At 38.6% G+C, this 20,155-nt stretch overlaps 1 protein-coding gene across 1 annotated transcript in view; it reads left to right on the top strand.

The window, feature by feature from the left end:
- KIF13B (kinesin family member 13B) overlaps window positions 1-20,155 on the top strand; it is a 202,892-nt gene that overhangs the window by 93,600 nt on the left and 89,137 nt on the right. The window contains exons 11-14 of the mRNA XM_041765163.1: window positions 759-971; window positions 3,371-3,481; window positions 7,201-7,335; window positions 17,061-17,191. Of these exons, the coding sequence (XP_041621097.1) occupies window positions 759-971; window positions 3,371-3,481; window positions 7,201-7,335; window positions 17,061-17,191 (590 nt within the window). The remainder of the gene's footprint in view (window positions 1-758; window positions 972-3,370; window positions 3,482-7,200; window positions 7,336-17,060; window positions 17,192-20,155) is intronic.

Below are 20,155 nucleotides of genomic sequence, written 5' to 3'. Positions count from 1 at the left end.
TGAAGTGCTATCAGAGGGAATAAAATCAGGTACCTTCAATATACCTTTGTTTTATAACAAATTATACCTTATGTTTGAAAAATTTATAAGGTTCTTGATAGCTTGTAACAGCCAACACTTTCCGAGCCATTATTTAGGCTTCCAAGTACATGGCATTATGGAGTAGATTATTGGTAATCACTCTTTGATCACATAACAAATAATATTGTTCAGTTTCTCTAAGGAAGATTTTTAGGCATTTAAGAAATCATTGTTTTTTGAGTAGTCTGCTTAAAACCAATTGTTATTAAACTAAAATAAATGTAGTCTTCTCCGTATTTCCCTGTCTTTTCTTAAAAACCAGATCTCCCTTCTGCAGAAAAGTAGCTTGGCAGAGAAGAAAGAGCATGGGACATGAGTCAGTATATCTGTATTTTAGTCCTAGCTTTGTCTTTTAAATATGTATTTGACCTTGGATCACTCTTTTACCCTTTCTGACTTCAACTTTCTCATATGATGTTTTCTTCCAATTTAAAAATCCTACTCGGGATCCCTGGGTGGCACAGCAGTTTGGCGCCTGCCTTTGGCCCAGGGCGCGATCCTGGAGACCCGGGATCGAATCCCACGTCGGGCTCCCAGTGCATGGAGCCTGCTTCTCCCTCTGCCTGTGTCTCTGCCTCTCTCTCTCTCTCTCTCTCTCTCTCTCTCTCTCTCTCTGTGACTATCATAAATAAATAAAAATTAAAAAAAAATCCTACTCAATTTCTTTCTTCATCTAGGACAGTCTTGGGGGTAACAGCAAGACAGCCATGGTGGCCACTGTCAGTCCAGCAGCCGATAACTACGATGAAACCCTTTCAACTCTGCGGTATGCAGATCGCGCCAAGAACATCGTGAACCATGCTGTGGTGAATGAAGATCCTAATGCACGAATTATCCGCGATCTCCGGGAAGAAGTAGAAAAGCTCCGAGAGCAACTAACCAAAGCAGAGGTATAAGGCTCAGCTAAGCCATACTTTCTGGGTCTAGGAAAAGCTAGAATTTGAATTTTCTTCCCCTTACTAGCTGTTAAGTGATAAGTACTCTACTTAGAATTTTTGAGTTTCCTATAGGAAGAGAAATTTGAGATGGTTGATAATAAAGACACATAGATTGTCATAGTTGAAATTTAGAGAGTTTTTAACAGTGAAAGGATTGAACGGGAGGAGAGAATAAAGAGAATGGAGAAAATGTTTCTTTCCATAGTAAAGGCTGCAGCCAAGAAGAGGAATAGCAGAATAAAGGAGGGAGATGCTTGAAACAAAATGTATGCAATTTTAGTGCAGGAAATGGTAGAGAGTTACTGGAAGAGGACTCAAGCATATATTTGTTGTATTATTTGTTCACTGGTTGAAGGCAGAATGGATATCTTAAGGAAGTCTGTCATATCTTAATAATTAGTTTTTCCATGTTGTGGCTTAATTAGGTTTGTAGAAAAAAATTTTCTTTTTGCTTTTTTGTTATATATCTTCAATTTTATTTTTTCTGTGGGGTTACAGTTGAGGGGAAACAGAAGTTTGGGTTGAGGAATAAACTGTTTTCCCAAAATTATATCCTGAAAGTTTTAAATAAGTAGCAGAAGAAGGGGAAGATAGGTAGTTGGTAAACTGGGGCCTAAGGTTGCTCTCACATTTCTGCCACTAGGACTTCTGTCCCAAACCAAATTATAACAGAGAAGAAAACTATTCTATATTTTGCTGATTAATGATCTAGACAAGAGACAGAGAAGGCAGTGCCGCCACAAGTTCCCAAGAAGGAGGGGCACAAGTTTGTTCATTCTATGAGTCTGTGTCTGAGATACAATCCCTTAGAGCCCATCAAAGAGTGGGAAGTAGCTATATGGACTTGATTTGCTTCTGGACCTTTTCCAGAGCTTTCTGTCCAGCTATTGCTGATGAATGGCGACAAGGAAAGTGAGACCAGGGCCACACCCACCACGGCCCCTTCAGATTTCCAGAATAAGTGTTGTTCCATCAGAGCTAAACCGTAGCTTTTGAATTCATTCCTCTTAGAGGAGCTGCATGTGATTTTTCTCCACCTACCCTGTAGAGCCACACTCAGGTGGTTTTGGCGCGAAAAGTAGAACATGGAGCACATTCCTCTGCCACCACAAACTCTTCCGCTAGCCAGCACAGTAGATTTGAGGTGCTCACTGACCGCTTCTCTGCCTGCATAGGAGCCTCTGCTCAGCTGACTGGCTACGTGCCTCCGTCAGGATGTGTACACTGCAGTCCAGGTCAGGGCTGCAAAATGCTGGGACTCCTTGTCAGGGCCAAGACATTGCTGGGATGGCCCCACGGCCACCTGTGGACTGGGCTGTGAGCTCATGTCCTTGGACCACATGGCCTTCGGGAAAGGCTGCGGCATGTCTGGTCTAGTGCCTCATCCCCTCCGGGGCAGGGCCATCCCTGTCATGGCCATCTTGCCCTGTGGATGATGCCAGGCCCTAGAAAAAATATAGCAAAATTACCTATCTATTTAGGGGCGCCTGGGTGGCACAGTTAGGTAAGTGGCTGACTCTTGGTTTCAGCTCAGGTCATGATCTCAGGGTCATGGGATTGAGCACTGCCTTGTAGAGCTCTGTGCTCAGTGGGGAGTCTGCTTGAGATTCTCTGCCCCTCATGCTCATGCTCTCTTTCTCTCAAATAAATAAATCTTAAAAAAAAAAGAAATACCCATTTATTGAGAGGTACCCTATTTCCACTACCCTTTGTACATTCTGTAATGTAAGGTGTTTATATTCCATGATTGAATTTGAAACCTATACAGTTCTAACCTACAACAGAATTCTCATTCTCTTTTCAAAGGTGAAATAAAATACCAGTTTCAGGATTTCTAGTTTAATTAATATTCTTTACTCACAATTTCGCAACACCATGGAACTGTTTCTTGGGGTCAGGACCATAGTCCTTTTCTTTCTTATAACCTGTTTTCTGGTAGTAAGTTGGTAAACCAGAATCAATACCTGAAGTCATCAGTAAAGATTAGAATGAATCCCACATCTGAGTCTAGATATATGACCTTTTGGGATTTAAAAATAAGCCCTTGAGAGCTTGAACTTTCTGTTCAAGCTAAATGAAATTAGATCTTCACAGTAACAGTAGGTTGGAGGAAAGCAGTGAAGTCTTCCTTTCAAGCCCACCATAGGTAACTGAATGAGCTCATGGGATGACTCCAGTCTGGATGCTGTCCATCAGTGGCATTCATTGTTCTGTCTTAGGCAGATCAGAGATCTCCGTGAACTGTAGAGCTGCGAGGAGGCAGATTGTTACTTTTTCGTTCTGGATTTAGTTAATGCTTTCTTCAGGGTCTGGTACAGACATTTCATGTAACAAATATTTTTTGCTTGTAGGCAATGAAATCTCCAGAACTAAAGGACAGGCTGGAAGAATCAGAGAAGCTAATCCAGGAAATGACTGTGACCTGGGAGGAGAAACTAAGGAAAACCGAGGAGATTGCACAGGTTCGTGCCTCCTGATTAAAATGAGAGAAAGCTCATGGCAGTTTGTGCAATGCAACTCAGGTGGCATTTCTGGGTCCTTTCTTGATTTTTAGCCATGAAGATGGCAAATCTAGCACCATTAATAAGAACCTAGATCCAAGAGTCTGTACTTTGCAAAGGTAATTTGAAGGATAAAGAAGACATAATTACAATTAATAGTTCATTATGTAAGAAATAGTTTCAAGGTCATCAACATTTTTTAAAGGAAGTAACTACTTTGTAGCCTCTGACTCTGAACCCCCAATTCTATTAAGTGCTTTGCAGACTTAAGGAACTTACCCAAACTACAAAATTGGTAGTGGTAATTAAGATATTAGCCTCTGGCTTTGTTATGACAACTCAGTAAAAGTAATATGAAATACCTAAATCTGAGCTCTCATGTTAAAAATACTTAATAAAGGGGGCACCTGGGTGGCTCAGTTGTTAAGTGTCTGCCTTTGGCTGGGGTCATGATCCCAGGGTCCTGGGATTGCTCCCTGCTCAACGGGGAGTCTGCTTCTCCCTCTCACTCTGCCTGCCACTCCTCTTGCTTGTGCTCTTTCTCCCTCTATCAAATAAATAAATAAAATCTTAAAAATAAGAATACTTAAAACAGGTAGAGTTGTGAAATTTTAGGGTGGGAACATTTGCATTTGAAAAGAATCCTCAATGTCCAGTTGTCCACTTAGTAAAAGACTTTACTCCGTGCTTTCCTGTTAGATGAGTATTTAGCCTCTGTTTTAGAAATATATGTAGCAATGTGGAAGCAGTACCCCCTCAAGCAGCCTTTTCATGATTGGACAGCTCTGACGACTCTGATACTAGCTACTTAATCAAAATCTTTTATTCTTTCATTTCTGCTCATGGTCCTTAGTTTGATCTTCCAAAGCTGAGAGAATGAGTGCCCCACATATATAGAGTAACTAAGAGTAATAATAATAATAGCAAATATTTATTGAGTATACTGTGTTGGGCCCTATGTGAAACCCTTTTAAATTACAATATTTTATTTAATCCCCCCCCCCATCAACCCTACCATACAGGGACAGTTATTACCTGGATATTTAAGGTAACTTCTGCTTCTTCCCCTCCTTTTCTAAAGTTAAAAATCTCTAGGAGGCGCCTCCGTGGCTCAGATGGTTAAGTGTCTGCCTTTGGCTCAGGTCATGATCTCATGGTCCTGAGATCAAGCCCCATGTTGGGCTCTCAGCTTAGTTGGGAGCCTGCTTCTGCCTCTGCCTCTGCCCTTCTGCCTGCTTGTGCTCTATCTCTCTCTCAAATGAATAAATAAAAAAAATATTTTTAAAGATTTTTTAAATTATTATTTATGATATATATATAAATCTTATATAAAAATCTTTTTTTTTCAAAATAGTGTTTTCAACTGTTCCTCATATTAGTAAATACATAGAACATACAAAATACATACAAAATAGTGTTTTCAACTGTTCCTCATATTAGTAAATACATAGAACTTGCTACTTCTTTTGTCACCCAGAAGGTTCCATCCTCAAATGTGCTGTCCAGAATCGACTTATACATCAAGTAGGATGGTACTACTATTAAGTAGCTTAAAGTAGGTGTTATATTAGTGCAGGCTAATTTTTAAATATTTTTTATTATGATCATTTTCTTTCTTTCTTTCTTTCTTTCTTTCTTTCTTTCTTTCTTCCTTTCTTCCTTTCTTCCTTTCTTCCTTTCTTCCTTTCTTCCTTCCTTCCTTCCTTCCTTCCTTCCTTCCTTCCTTCCTTCCTTCCTTTTTTTTTTTTTTTTACAGATTTTATTTATTCATGAGAGACACAGAGACAGAGGCAGAGACATAGGCAGAGGGAGAAGCAGGCTCCATGCAGGGAGCCCAATGTGGGACTGGATCCCGGGTCTCCAGGATCACGCCCTGGGCTGAAGGTGGCACTAAACCACTGAGCCACCCAGGCTGCCCTATTATGATCATTTTCAAAATAGATAAAAACAAGAGAAGAGTATAATGAATCCACATGTACCATCACCCAGTTTCATTGAAAATCAGGATATGATCCAATCTTGCCTTATCTGTATCCGTAAACTAGGTTATTTTAATCCATATCCTTCAAATCTCAAGAGAATATCCCAGTACATGAATTTTATTTCTTATTTTATATCTCACTTTTTGTTTTTCTTAGATTATAAGTCATTCTACTAATTATCCAGTGTAGAGCTAATTTGTGTGAGCCTTTTTGAGCTACTCCAAAAAAAAAACCACATTGACTTTGAAGTGCTATTGTGTTTGAGTTGCTGTGCTGATACAAGCAGGGTAGGTTTAAGTGAAATTGGAGTGCTCATGCTGGTGAATCTTTTCTTACCTAACTGTTCTCTTCCTCTGTCAGATGTCCCTTTTGAGGACTGGGCCTGATTTTATCCAACACTATTTAACACCTTATCTTTGCAAGGCTTTCCTGGTACTGAACTTGCTTCTCTCTCATGGGAAAAGACCTGGTCTCTTGGTCATTGACCTTTTTTTTTTTTTTTTTTTTTAAAGAGACTAGCATTTCCTAAAATGTATTTCTGGCAATATAGCCACCAATTGTTAATAAGTCTTTGGGGAAGAAAAATGGTCCATGGTCAGATAACTTTGGGATGGTGTCCCTAAAAATAGCAAAATCCTCAGGCTGTGATTTAATTATACTGCAAACTTACTATGTGGCTCCAGTTAAATGACTTAGTGTGTCTTGTCTTTCCTCACATCAAAGGCTTTTGGTGCCTGTGATTCATTACCACTTGCTATTTATATATAGTCAAAGATACCCTGCTCTGCCCCAATTCACATACCTTAATCCTAGAGCATTGATTGCAGGAATCACGAGTATCCCCTTATATGCATACATTTGTATGTTGTGTGGATTCAGAGGCAGGCACAAAAAGGAAAGGTTCATATTCTTATGAAAATAGTACTTGAATGCGTATGCAAGTTTTATTTTGGAACAATCAAAAGACTGATGTTTTGAGCGCTCACTGTGTGTTATGTACTGTGCTAGGTGCTAGGAATTCATGGTGGATAGATAGGATCTATGCCCTCATTGAGAAATGATCAAGTAAACAAGTATGAGTTACCAAGTATGAGAACAAGTAGGCTTCAGATAGAAGAAACAGGTGTAAAATCTCTTAAGCTAAGGAGAACATTCTTTCAGGGACCTGGAAGAGTTCCATATAACTATAGCACAGACTCTGAGAGTAGGAGTGATAAAACATGAAGACAGAGGAAACAGGCCAGATCAAAGCCTTGTGGACTTTGTTGAGGGAGTTTGGCCTTTATCCTGGTTGGGGAGTCACTGAGGCTAGCAAGAGATTGTATTGAAAATTTGGCCTTTTGGAAAGATCACAGTTGGTAAAATGTGTATGTACAGAATTAAATGAGAAAGACAAATTCAAGATGTTAGATATTTTCAACAATGAAAATTAAGAACTCCGTGGTATACTTGGTTGCTATTGGTAATGGCTTTATTTCTCAAAATAAAGTTTTAATTAACAAAATAAAATAACATTTATTACATATTTATTTAGAAAGAGAAGTTTAGGAAGAGAAGAAGCGCTATAATTTATAATACTATGTCCTAAGATTATATATTTGAATCATAAAGTTATTTAGTAATTATTCTGATATAAGATCTTTTATATCTTGCTGTGTCAATAGCTATAGAATTAATACTTCTCTAATACATTTATAGGAGCGACAGAAACAGCTTGAGAGTCTTGGAATATCTCTTCAATCTTCTGGGATTAAAGTTGGGGATGATAAATGCTTCCTTGTTAATCTGAATGCTGATCCTGCTCTGAATGAACTTCTGGTTTACTATTTAAAGGTGAGGTGCTTTGCTACTATTTACTGCCATAATACAGAACAATTTTTCATAGTATTTTTTTAAACTTGGAGAACCATGCTTGTTCCAAAATAATGAATTAGCAAATTGTTATTATTTGAACAAGCTGGAGTATAGAAAAATCTTGAGTTTCTGGGATTAGTTTCCCTTTATAGTCTTTGAGTGATTTAATTCAATCTAGTAATATAAAAAATAATATTCTGATATTATTTCCAAGAAATTAAGTAGTTTAGCTACTATTATCGACTATGAATTATACTGGGGAGTTAAAGAGATGACTTTAAAACTTAAAGAATGGCTTTTAAAACTAAATGATTTATTAGTAGACTAAAGCTTTCATGGTATATATGAAGCACATTTTTTGTAAATGGTTAGATTGCAAGAGGAAATATTTAAAGAAAGTTATGGTGTGAGGCCACTTACTATGAATTTTGTGTTTCCAGTAATTTAGGAAAATTTAAAAGTTTGGATTATCAACTTATAAAAAAATAAGTCACTAAAAGATTGAGGGGATCAGAGTATGAAACAGAAAAAACCCCAAGTAATGATGGATGTTGAAATCTGTAAATTGTGAGATATCTCAGGGAGACAAGAGAAAACTTCAGAATAAGTGGGAATCCTGAGACACTACATAAATTATTAGGAGCTCATAAAATTGCTTTGTCATGGCCAGAGCATAAGTAAATTAAATAAGGGACTACATGATTCTGGCATGTGGTTAGTAAACACGGGGAGGAAGTTCCCCCCCCCTTACAAAATAGTCACTATATATGTAGGTTTAACTAAGGTGACTAGGAAGTTAAAGATAATGAGCTTGTGAACTTAGAAACTGCTTTAAAATAAAAAATAAAAAAACAAAACAAAACTGTGGCTTCATTTCTAAAGAGACTAAAGAATTCACGACACATTGGCTAGTTCCCAGTTTTTATCAAAAATATCGTGTCATAATTAGGTTTGTGTTATTTTGCTGAAGCCCCATTATTAATGAGCATCTGATACCATGTTTTATTACGCTATGAATTAAATTGTGTTTTTGATACATACAGCGTGTGTGCACTTTCAGGTATTGTGCTCGAATGGGAGCAACATGAGAGTAGCTGGGAGATGACTGATGTTTTTGTCTGGGGTGCTGCTTAACAAATGCGTGATCTCAAGTCTTTTGCCCCCTTCAGTCTATACATTCCTCCTCTATAAATGGATGCTTTGTCTGGCTACCTCAAAGGTTCCTGTGAGGATTAAATGAGACTTGATATATACAAGTACTTTATAAACAGAAGCACTATATAAATATTCCATATTTCATATTTGATACTCTGTGTGGCACCATATATTATCCTTGTCTATTGAAAAAAGTGTAAATGATTACATCACATCCTGTGTTTCTTAATGATGATGGTAGCATTTTGTGTTAGAGTTTCAGCTATAGATATCCAAATGCTTTAGGAGAGGTGTTGTATATAGTTAAGACTCAAATAGTCTGCCCTTTTTATTTCCCAGGACTCTGAATTCTTTTTCATTCTGATGTGATGAAGTTCAAATTGGAACACACAAACATATACGCCCAACAAGAGAAAAACCTGATTCATATCTGTTTCTTAACTAAAAAAATCAAACAAAGAAACTATTTAAAGACTTTTGGAGAGTAGTCAGAATATTTCTGGTCATCTTGTGTGGAGGTGTCGGGATTCTGTTTCAGACTTGTGGTCAACCCTGTTTTGGCAGAGTTTGAGGCAGTGTTGATTTCTTCACTGCCCAAGCTAACCCCACGACAAAAGCATATTCATGACCAAGCACATTCAGAAGGATGATCTCAGTCCAAGAACAGTTTTTTGCTTCAGTAAAGTGATACCATGATGTGGGAAGGAGGAATTTGGAGGCTGAGCATTTTTTTATTTCTTGCCTTCGAATTCTGAAATCAATTTAGATGCTGGGCAGATGACTTCACATCCCTGGGTGATTTTCAGCACCCCATCTATAAAATGAGGGCACTGGATTAAATCACCTCTAATGTTCTTTCTAGTTCCAAGTGGTAAGATACTCTTCCAGAATCCTCTATTTATTTATTTAGTCTGGAACTGGCAGCGACAGAGTATGGTGGCCAAACCATAGATGGAACATAACTCATAAGATAATTTTGCATATAATTTGCATGCATGGGCAGTCCTCGTGTTGCATGGTTCCAACACACACAAATTCCAGTTACCACAATTTAGTAAATAATGTTGATGCCAGTGCTGTTCGTGAAATTCTATGTATGCAGCCAGAGAAATTTAGTGAGGGTGAGTTTATCGATGTAAATTGTGAAAGTATGATGAGAAGGATGAAGATATGCCAAAGGGAGTGACACCAGAGAACACTTCACATTAAAGGAGCTCTTGGAAATATTTTGAAGCATCAGGAGCACAGAGGTTAAAATGGTAGACACTTAAAAAGAGTATCACAGTTTGCCACAGCACAGAAAATATGCTCAAAATATGCTCACTCTCTATTGTATTTTATATATATATATATATTGAGAAGAAGAAGGCAAGTACTCTTCAAATACTCTGGATAAGTTTTACACAAAGGAAATGCTTTAAATTTCAATGTGTCTGATATTCTAAATTACAGTATTTTAAATAGTTCTACTACTTCTTCATTTCTCTGTATGTTGTAACAGTAAGATAATTCTTAATGATGTTTTTACAGACTTTTAAAATTTATTAATTAGCTTATTTTATTATTATTTTTACAGACACTTTAAAAAGTCACAGAATAATTGTGGTTTTCCCCATTGATGATGATGATGATGATGATGATGATGATGATGATTTTTAAAGATCTTATGTATTTATTCATGAGATATACACAGAGAGAGGGAGAAGAAGCAGGCTCCCTGTGGAGAGCCCGATGCAGGACTCCATCCCAGGACCCCGGGATCACGTCCTGAGCCAAAGGCAGAATGCTCAACCACTGAGCCATTCAGGCATCCTTTCCCCATTGAATAATAAGATCTCCTTGCAAAGTTATTTTTTTAAGTTATTTTTATAGTCCTGTGTTCTTATGCAAAGCAAGGACTGCCTATGATTCTGAGATAGACTTGGAGACTTATACCAGCACTGGCTGGGCTTCTAGAGGGAAGAACTGCTTCCCCTACCTTAAAAACATTATGCTCGTAATACACTTTGTTTTCTAAAGAGTTTTATAATCACATATTAGAAAAAGAGGGGGGATTCATGCCCAGATTCCAACATGCAGAGATGACCACAGTTAATATTTAATAGTTTTATCCATATCCTCTGGATCTATTCTGTATCTATAGACTTATACTGCTACATATTTTTATGTTACAGAAATAGGGTCAAAGTAGGATTGATTTTAAGCATGCCTCAGAATTATCCACCAAATCTTTCATGAGGGCTATTTTGCTTATGCAATTCTGAATCTGCTCTTTTCATGAGTCAGCTATTAATGGCCTGGGAAACTAGGCTGATTCTGAAGGATTTGAGGCAAATTATACATGTAAATACTCAAGAAGGATTCATACCTTTAAAAAAAAAGATTTTATTTATTCATGAGTAACACACACACACACACACACAGAGAGAGAGAGAGAGAGAGAGAGAGAGAGGCAGAGGCATAGGCAGAGGGAGAAGTAGGCTCCTCACGGGGACTCAATCCCAGGACTCCAGGATCACGACCTGAGCCAAAGGCAGATGTTCAACCACTGAGCCACCAGGAGTCCAGGATTCATACCTTGATAAGTGATTCAGCAGTAGCTTTAAAACACATGTCGATCTGATAGCATATCTCTCATTGAAGGTAAACTGCCTGGTGTCGTCCTTGTTAGTATTCAGTCACTGATTGAGGTGATCATGGCAGTGGCACCAGCCATTCAGTGTTTGTGGAGCTACGGGTAGGTTTTGAGGACCCCAAGAGAAGCAAGACACAGTTATGCCACATTAAGAGTTTTTGGGTTGGCAACTTGAATTTATAAGAGATGGAAAGATACCTTCTTGCCTTTTTCACCGCCATTCCAGAAAAGCTGTCCTCAGAGTCTTGGTTCTGTTAAGCTAGTGTGATTTCTTTATTAAAGAATTTTGATTATTTAGATATGTGAAGAATAACAAGTACTTTTCTGCTTAGTGTCCCTGGTACTCGCTTAACCTTTTCCTTCAGAAATTATCTGAGAATACTGATAAGCTGAGGGACCTCACTGGCTTTACTGACATGCACCTTTTCCTTCTTGCAGGCTCGGAAAAGCTTGCCCTGTGAAATATGTCACTGTGGACAAGTCCTATCTCTTTATTTTCCTTTCTTTCCTCCCTCCTTTCCCTTCCCTGTGCCCCTCTCTCTGTCTTTCTTTCTTTTACGACTTAGTTGATCAGAGGGAGATTCTCAAAAGAGCAACATAAATGGTTGATTTATAAAAGAAGCAAAGGTACTTAGTAAGTTCTTAGAAGAGTTCATCATCTCCAGTGAAATTAAATTTAAGTGAATTAAAGAAAGGTTAAAAAGCCATTTCTAGCTTTTTCATTATTTCTGAGATTTTAAAATCTGGTGTTTTATATTTGTTAAAGCTTTCTCTAAAATTAGTATACTTTAAGAATTATCATATCCAGGGATGCCTGGGTGGTGCAGTTGGTTGGGCCTCCAGCTCTTGGTTTTGGTGTAGGTCATGATCTCAGGGCTGTGGGATCAAGCCATACATCGGGCTCTGTGCTTGGCTCAGAGTCCACTTGGGACTCTTTCTCTCTAAAGTAAACAAATCTTAAAAAAAAAAAAAAAGAATCCTTATATCCATATATCACATAGAGACCAAAAAGCCACCCTTGATTAACTTTCTTATTTTTGATTACCTTGTACTTTCATAACATTTATTCATTAGATAAACTCCTGTGCCAATCCATGATAAGTTTATTTTTCCCCTCATCAGTATTTTTATTGCAGGGTTTAGAGCACAATAGGAGGAACTTATCAAAAAGCTTTTTGTCTAACTTGTTTAAATATCAAACTGTAAGGCTTTGGCAGATTGAGCTTTTAGAGCTTAATGTTTGAGATTCCAGTGAATCATCATCCAAATCAGAATAGATTATAACCTCAAATGAGAGATTTAAGTTGTCACCGAGATTGCAAGCACCACAAAATTGGGACTTTGTCTCTCTTTTGTTTCCAGTGACTCAGTGCCCAGCTCATAATAGATGTTCAGAATAATATTTGTTGAGAAAATGAAGTTTTCCTTCTAGAATTTCGATTACACCTTTGCATGTTTGTGTTAATATTTGTCTCTAATAATTTTTAATTCAGTCTATCAACAAATACTTAGCATCTACCATGTATCATGTACTGTGCTTATTTTTGGAGAAGATACAGGAGTCCTGTAAAAGGTTGCTGTCTAAATAAAGGGAAAAAAAACCATTTGTGCAAGAGGTTGTAATGTGGTACCCACTCTGAGTGTAATCAGGTTCAGAGAAGGGAGAAGTCAGTGCTGCCCAGCGGTGAAACTTTCAAGTAGAAGATAACACTAGACCTAGTTATTGAAAGACATTTTTATTTAGATGAGGCGAAGAGGGAGTATTTCAGGCAAAGAAAACAAGAGCAAGGGCACAGACATGGGTCTGAACCTGTATGTGGATGAAGTATAGGGATTATTTCTATACTCAGACTCCAACCTAGGGCATATAGCCCAAGGATTACCTCCACCTCCACTTCCACCAAAGTCACTATTAAGATGCCTAGAATTTCTTACAGGAGGACAAATGGGATTATACATGGAAATGGCCTATGCCAAGTGCTTTGGGGATGTTTCCTTCTTTTTTAGGAGACCTTGGGCCCCTTTTCTCTTTAGACTTTTTCTTTTTTTAAGATTTTATTATTTTTAGGTAATCTCTACATCCAATGTGGGACTTGAATTCACAATCCTGAGATACAGAGTCACATGTTCCTCCAGCTGAACCAGACAGGCACCCTTCTCTTTAGACTTTCCCCCCTCCTTTTGGAACTTCTTTCCACCATAGGGTTGGTTTTGTAAAGACAGGGAGGGAAGAACCAAAGTGGGAAATGGAGACAGGCATGGAATAGATTCTTTAAGCCTGCTACCAAACATCATAAGCATTACTTGGCAGTTTCCATGTAGTCAAGTCTTGTTCTCCAGATTAAGAAAGTGTGGGGATTGGCCAGGAAATCTTAGCCAATAGTGAGGAATAAAGGTTTATGTGTGGAATGTCCTCTGTATTATATACACTCCTTGGGGATTGAAAAAGATACCATGGGACAGCTCTGGATCCCAAATCTTTGTTTCCTTAGAAATACCACTGCAGTATAGTTGAGTAAAGAAACCCCTGGAGAAGGGGAAATGAAAATACTAGTGGGGAAGGGCCCCTTTTATGAGATTGAGGTCCCAGAAGAGATGGGAGGCACTGGGATCCACAACATAATTAATAGAGTTATTAGCAAAGAAGGGGAGTGAATCATCTTCCATGGAGTCTGAAGGGAAATGATTATTCATTTATTTTTCTTTTATATTTATTTAATACTTAACTGTGGTAGGCTTGTGTTATATGCTTGGATTACAGTAGAGAGCGGGTCAGGCTGTTCTCCTCTTTTGTGGCATTTCCAGGCTAGCTGTGGAGATAGACACCGAACCTGACAGTCAATTCTATGTAAGGAAATGAAATAGAACGATGGGGTGGTTATTTCTGATTATCAGTTCAGGGTATATCTCGAATGTGCCCTTTAACAGTGAGATAGAAATGATAAGAAACTACCAGTATCAAGGTGGGGGGGGGTTCAGACCAAGGAAACCAACAGTGTGCTCAAAGGATGGATAAAAGGTCGGTGTGGCCTTATCTTCCTCTAGAAGAAGGGGAAGTGGTAGGAGCTAGGATAGGAGAGGTAGGTGGGGCCAGATCACTGAGTATTTTTTTGTAAGCCTGAATAAGAATATGGACTTCATTAGAAGTTCAAAGGGAAACCACTAGAGGGTTTTAAATAGGGAGATCATATGATCTGCTGTTGTCCTAGTAATAGATGGGGTTGGAGGATTGATTAGGAGTGGAGAAATCATAGAAGATTCATATATTCACCCCAGCAAAAGAGCAGGGTGTGATAGTAGAGGTGGGAGAGAATGAGCTGATTCTCAATGTTTTGGAGGAACAGTCTGTAGGGATGTTCTGATTGACATGAGCTCAGTGATAAGCTAGTAAGGGAAAGAGAGGACTCTGTAGCATCTAAGCTTTTTTGCTGACTATCAGGAGAAGAGAATAGATTCATTGGGTTGGGGTTGGGGGAGCAAAAATTCTGCTTTGGCCCTTTCACTTTAAAATGTCTTTAGACACTCACCTGCCTCTCTCACTCACATACATACATACATACCTACATAAAATGCTAAAAAAAAAAAGGGAAGAAATATCTTTAAGCAGCCACGTAGGCAAGAAATAATGGTTAGTGAGACTGGAATAGTGATAGTGGAGGCAGGAAAATAATGGAACTGAAGTCTCTCGTTCCTGGCTGGTGATTTAATTTATATAGAGACAGTGTTGTAGACAGGTGGAATCTAAGGACCCAGATGGGGTCCTGCAGGACCAACCAAGAAGGTACTTGCCTTCACACAGGGTAGAAATCAAATGAAAACCGAGAAGAAGAGAGGGCAGAGTTTATTGAAGACAGAGAAAGCCTTCTGGGAGATTCGGAAAGGAAAGGAGAGTACTTCTCCCTTTTGCTTGGGGCCTGAGGTGTTTTATTGAGGATTATGTCTTCTCAGGCATCCAGGAACAAAGAGCAGTGCTTAGGTGTCCTCCATAAACTACTTATGCCCTAGAGCCAGAGGTCTTGGTGAGTCAGTGGTCTTGGTCACTCCTTGGATGATATCTGTTGTGCTGCAAGACTCCAAAGAAAGCGTTAACTACTTGGCCTTTACAAGAACATACATTAGCAGTTCTATAAGGTGTGTGTGTGGGGGAGAGAGGAGGTTATAGGTCCTTGCAAGAATAGGAGCAGGAAAAGGAGCAGAAAAGCAGTTTTTCGGGGGTCTCTGGGTGGCTCAGTGGTTTAGCGCCTGCCTTTGGCCCAGGGTGTGATCCTGGAGCCGCAGGATCGAATCCCACATCAGGCTCCCAGCATGGAACCTGCTTCTCCCTCCGCCTGTGTCTCTGTCTCTCTCTCTCTCTCTCTCTCTCTCTCTTTCTATGTCTACCATGAATAAATAAATAAAAACTCTTAAAAAAAAAGTTTTTCATGGGTCTCTGTTTTAGCAGTATTTAAAATCCATGGGACTAGATAAAGTCCTCATGATCAGGGGTCAGCAACTATTCCACTGGCCAAATCTAGCCAGTGGCTTCTCTATGGCATGGGAGCTAAGAATGGTTTTTTACATCTTTTTAAATTTTTTTTAAATTTTTATTTATTTATTTATTTATTTATTTATTTATTTATTTATTTATTTATTTTTAAATTTATTTATGATAGTCACACACACAGAGAGAGAGAGAGAGGCAGAGACATAGGCAGAGGGAGAAGCAGGCTCCATGCACCGGGAGCCCGACGTGGGATTCGATCCCGGGTCTCCAGGATCGCGCCCTGGGCCAAAGGCAGGCGCCAAACCGCTACGCCACCCAGGGATCCCTACATCTTTTTTTAAATGGTTGAAAAAATTAGAAGAAACACAGTATTTCAGACACATGAAAACTATATGCAGTTCAGATTTCAGTGTTCATAAAGTTTTATTGGAAAGTAACCTCACTTGTTCATTTGTGCATTGTCTGTTTTTGCATTACTAGGCAGAGTTCAGTGGCTGCATGTGACTTGCAAAGCCTAAAGTATTTTGTATCTGACTCCTGATTTAGGTGTATGGAAGGAGAAGGTGGCCTAAGGACACAGTCAGGTGTTATCAATGTTTAATTATGTACGGGTAGCCAAATGTTGAGGTGCATAAGAGGGAGCTTGATTTTTATGCCCGCTTTCTCAGTTGCCAGCCAAAAAGCAAGGCTGTAACTGGGGCTTCAAGAAATGAGTAATTGCAGCTCTATAGCAAGAAGAACATATCCATCATATCTTCTATGAGGATTAGGGAGACTGGGTTTATGAAATAGTTTTAATCTTTCCACACTCCTTAGATTTGGATAGCTTTTTTTTTTTGAAAGGTTTATTTATTTATTTATTCAGAGAGAGCAAGAGAGAGAGGCAGAGGGAGAAGCAGGCTCCATGCAGGAAGCCTGACGTGGGACTCAATCCCGGATCTCCAGGATCACACCCCGGGCTTCAGGCAGCGCTAAACTGCTGCGCCACTGGGGCTGCCCTGGATAGCTTTTTATCTTTGTGGTTGACTCATCTTGATTGACACCAGGTATATGATGTACAACTTAAATAACTATAGTTTTCAGATCCATATTATGGTACCTTATTGACGTGTGGCTCATGCTCTTAGAGTAATATAAAATATTTGGAATCAAAATTGCAATGGAAAATAATATAGTATGGACATTAATATAAAACTGTAGTTTTTGGGTTTCAAAGGTATAACTCAATTCAATTCATTATCCTTTATAAGCAAATATAACTTGTAGAATATATTTCAGAGGAAGCCAGAAATTCTCCCTACCCCATTCCATTTACTTCAGAAGTCTTTTAGCTGAGATAATGGATCAATATAAGAGGGCTCAGAGGAGGTGATTTCAATTTCTGTACATGTAAGAATACAATATAAATCAGTGACTTTGATTTTTTTGTAGGAACATACATTGATAGGTTCAGCAAATTCCCAAGATATCCAACTATGTGGAATGGGAATTCTTCCTGAACATTGTATTATAGACATCACAGCAGAAGGCCAGGTTATGCTGACTCCTCAGAAGAACACCAGGTAATGTACCTTAATTAGTATTAATGTCACAATAATTTTTAAGAAAAAGTGTACTAGTTGTGGGTGTTATGTAACATGTTCGGCCTTTCTTTTTAAGTTTACTTAATGAAGCTATCCAGTTAGTCCTTTACATTTCACTTTTTAATATCTCTTAAACCCATCTCTTTTCTCTGTACTCAACTACCATGGCCTTACTTAAATAAGACCTTCATCAGATCTTGATGGGAACCATGCCAGTGCTCTAATCTTTTTCCTAGGTCACTCACCATACAGCCAGATGGCTTTCTACTATTTTTGATACAAAATCCCTTATATCCCTATTATTTGTCTCCTGTTCCTCTAGGCAGCTAACTCCTGTTTGACCTTGAAGACTAAGCTCTGTCATTATCCACTTTGGGTGAATTCCCTGTTTGGTCTACACGAAGGGGCCCTAGTATATATTCTCTGTACACATTATGCTTCCTGTTATGTTAACACTTCATATTTTATTTTTTTAACTAATTAATTAATTAATTAATTAATTAATTTTTAAGTAGTCTCCATGCCCAGTGTGGAGCCCAGTGCGGGGCTTAAATTTATGACCCTGATATCAAGACCTGAGCTAAGATCAAGAGCCAGACGCTTAACTAACTGAGATACCCAGGTGTCCTATCATATTGTGTTCCTGTGTGCTCTAAACCTTTATTACCCCAGGGGACTGAGCTCATTTAGGACAAAGGCCTTTCTTTTTTGTTTTTTTTTTTTGTCATTAGTATGTAATAGAAGACTAGTATATAAGTGCTCAATGAGTAATGAATGAATGAAGAGGCATAACATATAAAGTAAATGTTTGTCAGTTTGCTTCCTTGAGCTGTGAAGCTGTTGTTGCCTTGTTATATAATGGCATATATAACCTGTTAACTGACTTATATTGAGTTTTCAAACGTTGATCCATTTCATTATATGATACTGAATAATCAATATCATTACTAATTTTGGGGTGCCTGTATGGCTCAAGTGGTTGAACATCTGACTTGGTTTTAGCTCAGAGCACCATCTTAGGGTTGTGAGAGAGAGAGAGCCCCACATTGGGTTCCACTCAGCGAGGAGTTGGCTTGAGATCCTTTCTCTCCTTCTCCCTCTGCCCCTCCCCCTGCTTGAGCATGTGCACTTGCTCTCTTTCTTTCTCTCTCTCTCTAAAAATAAATAAATCATGGGGCATCTGGGTGGCTCAGTCAGTTAAGCATTTGACTATTGATTTTGGCTCAGGTCATGAGCTTGCAGTTGTGGGATCAAGCCCCATGTCTGGCTCTGTGCAGAGTCTACTTCAGATTCTGTCTCTCTCTCTCCGTCCCACACACACACACACACACTCTCTCTGTCTCTCTCTCTCTCTCTCTCTCTCAAATAAATAAAGTCTTTAAAAATAAATAGATCTTTAAAACATATCATTACTAATTTTATCCAAAAAGTCTTTAAATTTTGGGAAGCTATGAAACTCACGGTGAAGGATGCAAATGAGGAAGGGGAAAAAAAAGAGTAGAAGCTGGGCCTGTCACTCCCAGCCTGGGTATGCTATTCTCCTATTAAATAATCTCATAGAATACCAGCCTCAGGCAAGGTTACTCTGAGGCTGTCATAAAATATGACACAGCAGGCCACGTAAGAATTTTGTTTCGGTGCAGGCAGAAACCAAGGTTGTTCTGACACACACCAAATAGCAAACACCTTCTCTTGGCTAAGATGAGTGATTACTTCTTTACCAGTCACAACTTTTATGTTTATTCTAGTCTCCCCTCTATTGATAGGATTTTTTTGAAATGTCCAATTGCAAAAGTATGCCTGCTTTCTGACAGTATCCAACATATACATAACCTCTGTCTCTCAGAGCCTTTGCCAGGTAGTCTAGCTAAAGCCCAAATCCTGTAACAGTCCTTCCGAGCATGCTATCACTAGTACACCCCATGGTTCCTGCAGCTGTGTCTTCTCCCTGTGTGTGCATAACCAGCCCACCTTGTTCAGCTACAGGAATGCTCCTAGGGGGCCTTTGGGTAGAGGACATTGACACAGGTCTCCAATTCTCACTTGAAATTTACAGTTAGCATTAGATACAATCTATCAGCTGTTTTCCTCGCTTTGTCCATTTTCAAGAAAACACCACTCTCTGTATTTTGTTCAGGCCACCATAATACTCTGGTATGAATGAACACAGTGCATTTTATGTACTTCTCATTTTGTCACTTGAAATGTTTAAAAAGTTGTGCATTCAGGTCAAGATTTTTAAAAAGTAGTAATTTTTACTGCTTCATCAAGGATATCCTCAAAAGAAACATTTTTTTTTAAATTGTGAGTGCATGGCAGTGAGTAGTCCAGTAACTACTAGTAATGTTTGGGGCCACTGCTTTGGTTTGTGCTGAAACACTAACAGTTTTACTCTCTGCTGGTATAAATGTCAACACAGTGAAAAAGGGCAGGTTAGCATTATTATAAAAATAGCTTTGATCTTGGGGACCCCACAGAGACCACACTTTGAAAACTGTTATTATAATCATGCTTTTATTTACTAATTATGGCTTAACTGCTGTAGCTTTTAAAAATTAGCATCTATATATGTTTGCCTTTAATTGAACTCCTCATGGTATTTAAGGAATTTGTGTCATAAAAGCTAAAATCTGCTAATTTTACTAGGTTCCCTTTTGTTATAATTTTTGAGCTCGTGCTTTGAATAATCAGAGTATAGAAGGACCAATTACTTTTACTGTTTAAAAATCCACATGCTAAGTGAAATCCAGGTATACAGAGTAGAATTTTGTGTATATGTGTGTGTGTGTATACTCTCACACACACACACACACACACACACACACACACACACACACACACACACACATATAGAGTAACTAGCAATATAAAGCCAGTTTAGTGCTTTAGGAAGGTAAAGAAACTAGGATAGTGTAGCCTGGAGTGATGAGCAACTTTTACAGA

This window comes from Vulpes lagopus, chromosome 8, assembly GCF_018345385.1.
Source record: "Vulpes lagopus strain Blue_001 chromosome 8, ASM1834538v1, whole genome shotgun sequence".
In the NCBI taxonomy this organism is placed as follows: domain Eukaryota; kingdom Metazoa; phylum Chordata; class Mammalia; order Carnivora; family Canidae; genus Vulpes; species Vulpes lagopus.
The sequence above is the reverse complement of the archived record's forward strand: the minus strand, read 5'-3'. Positions and strand labels throughout refer to the sequence as shown.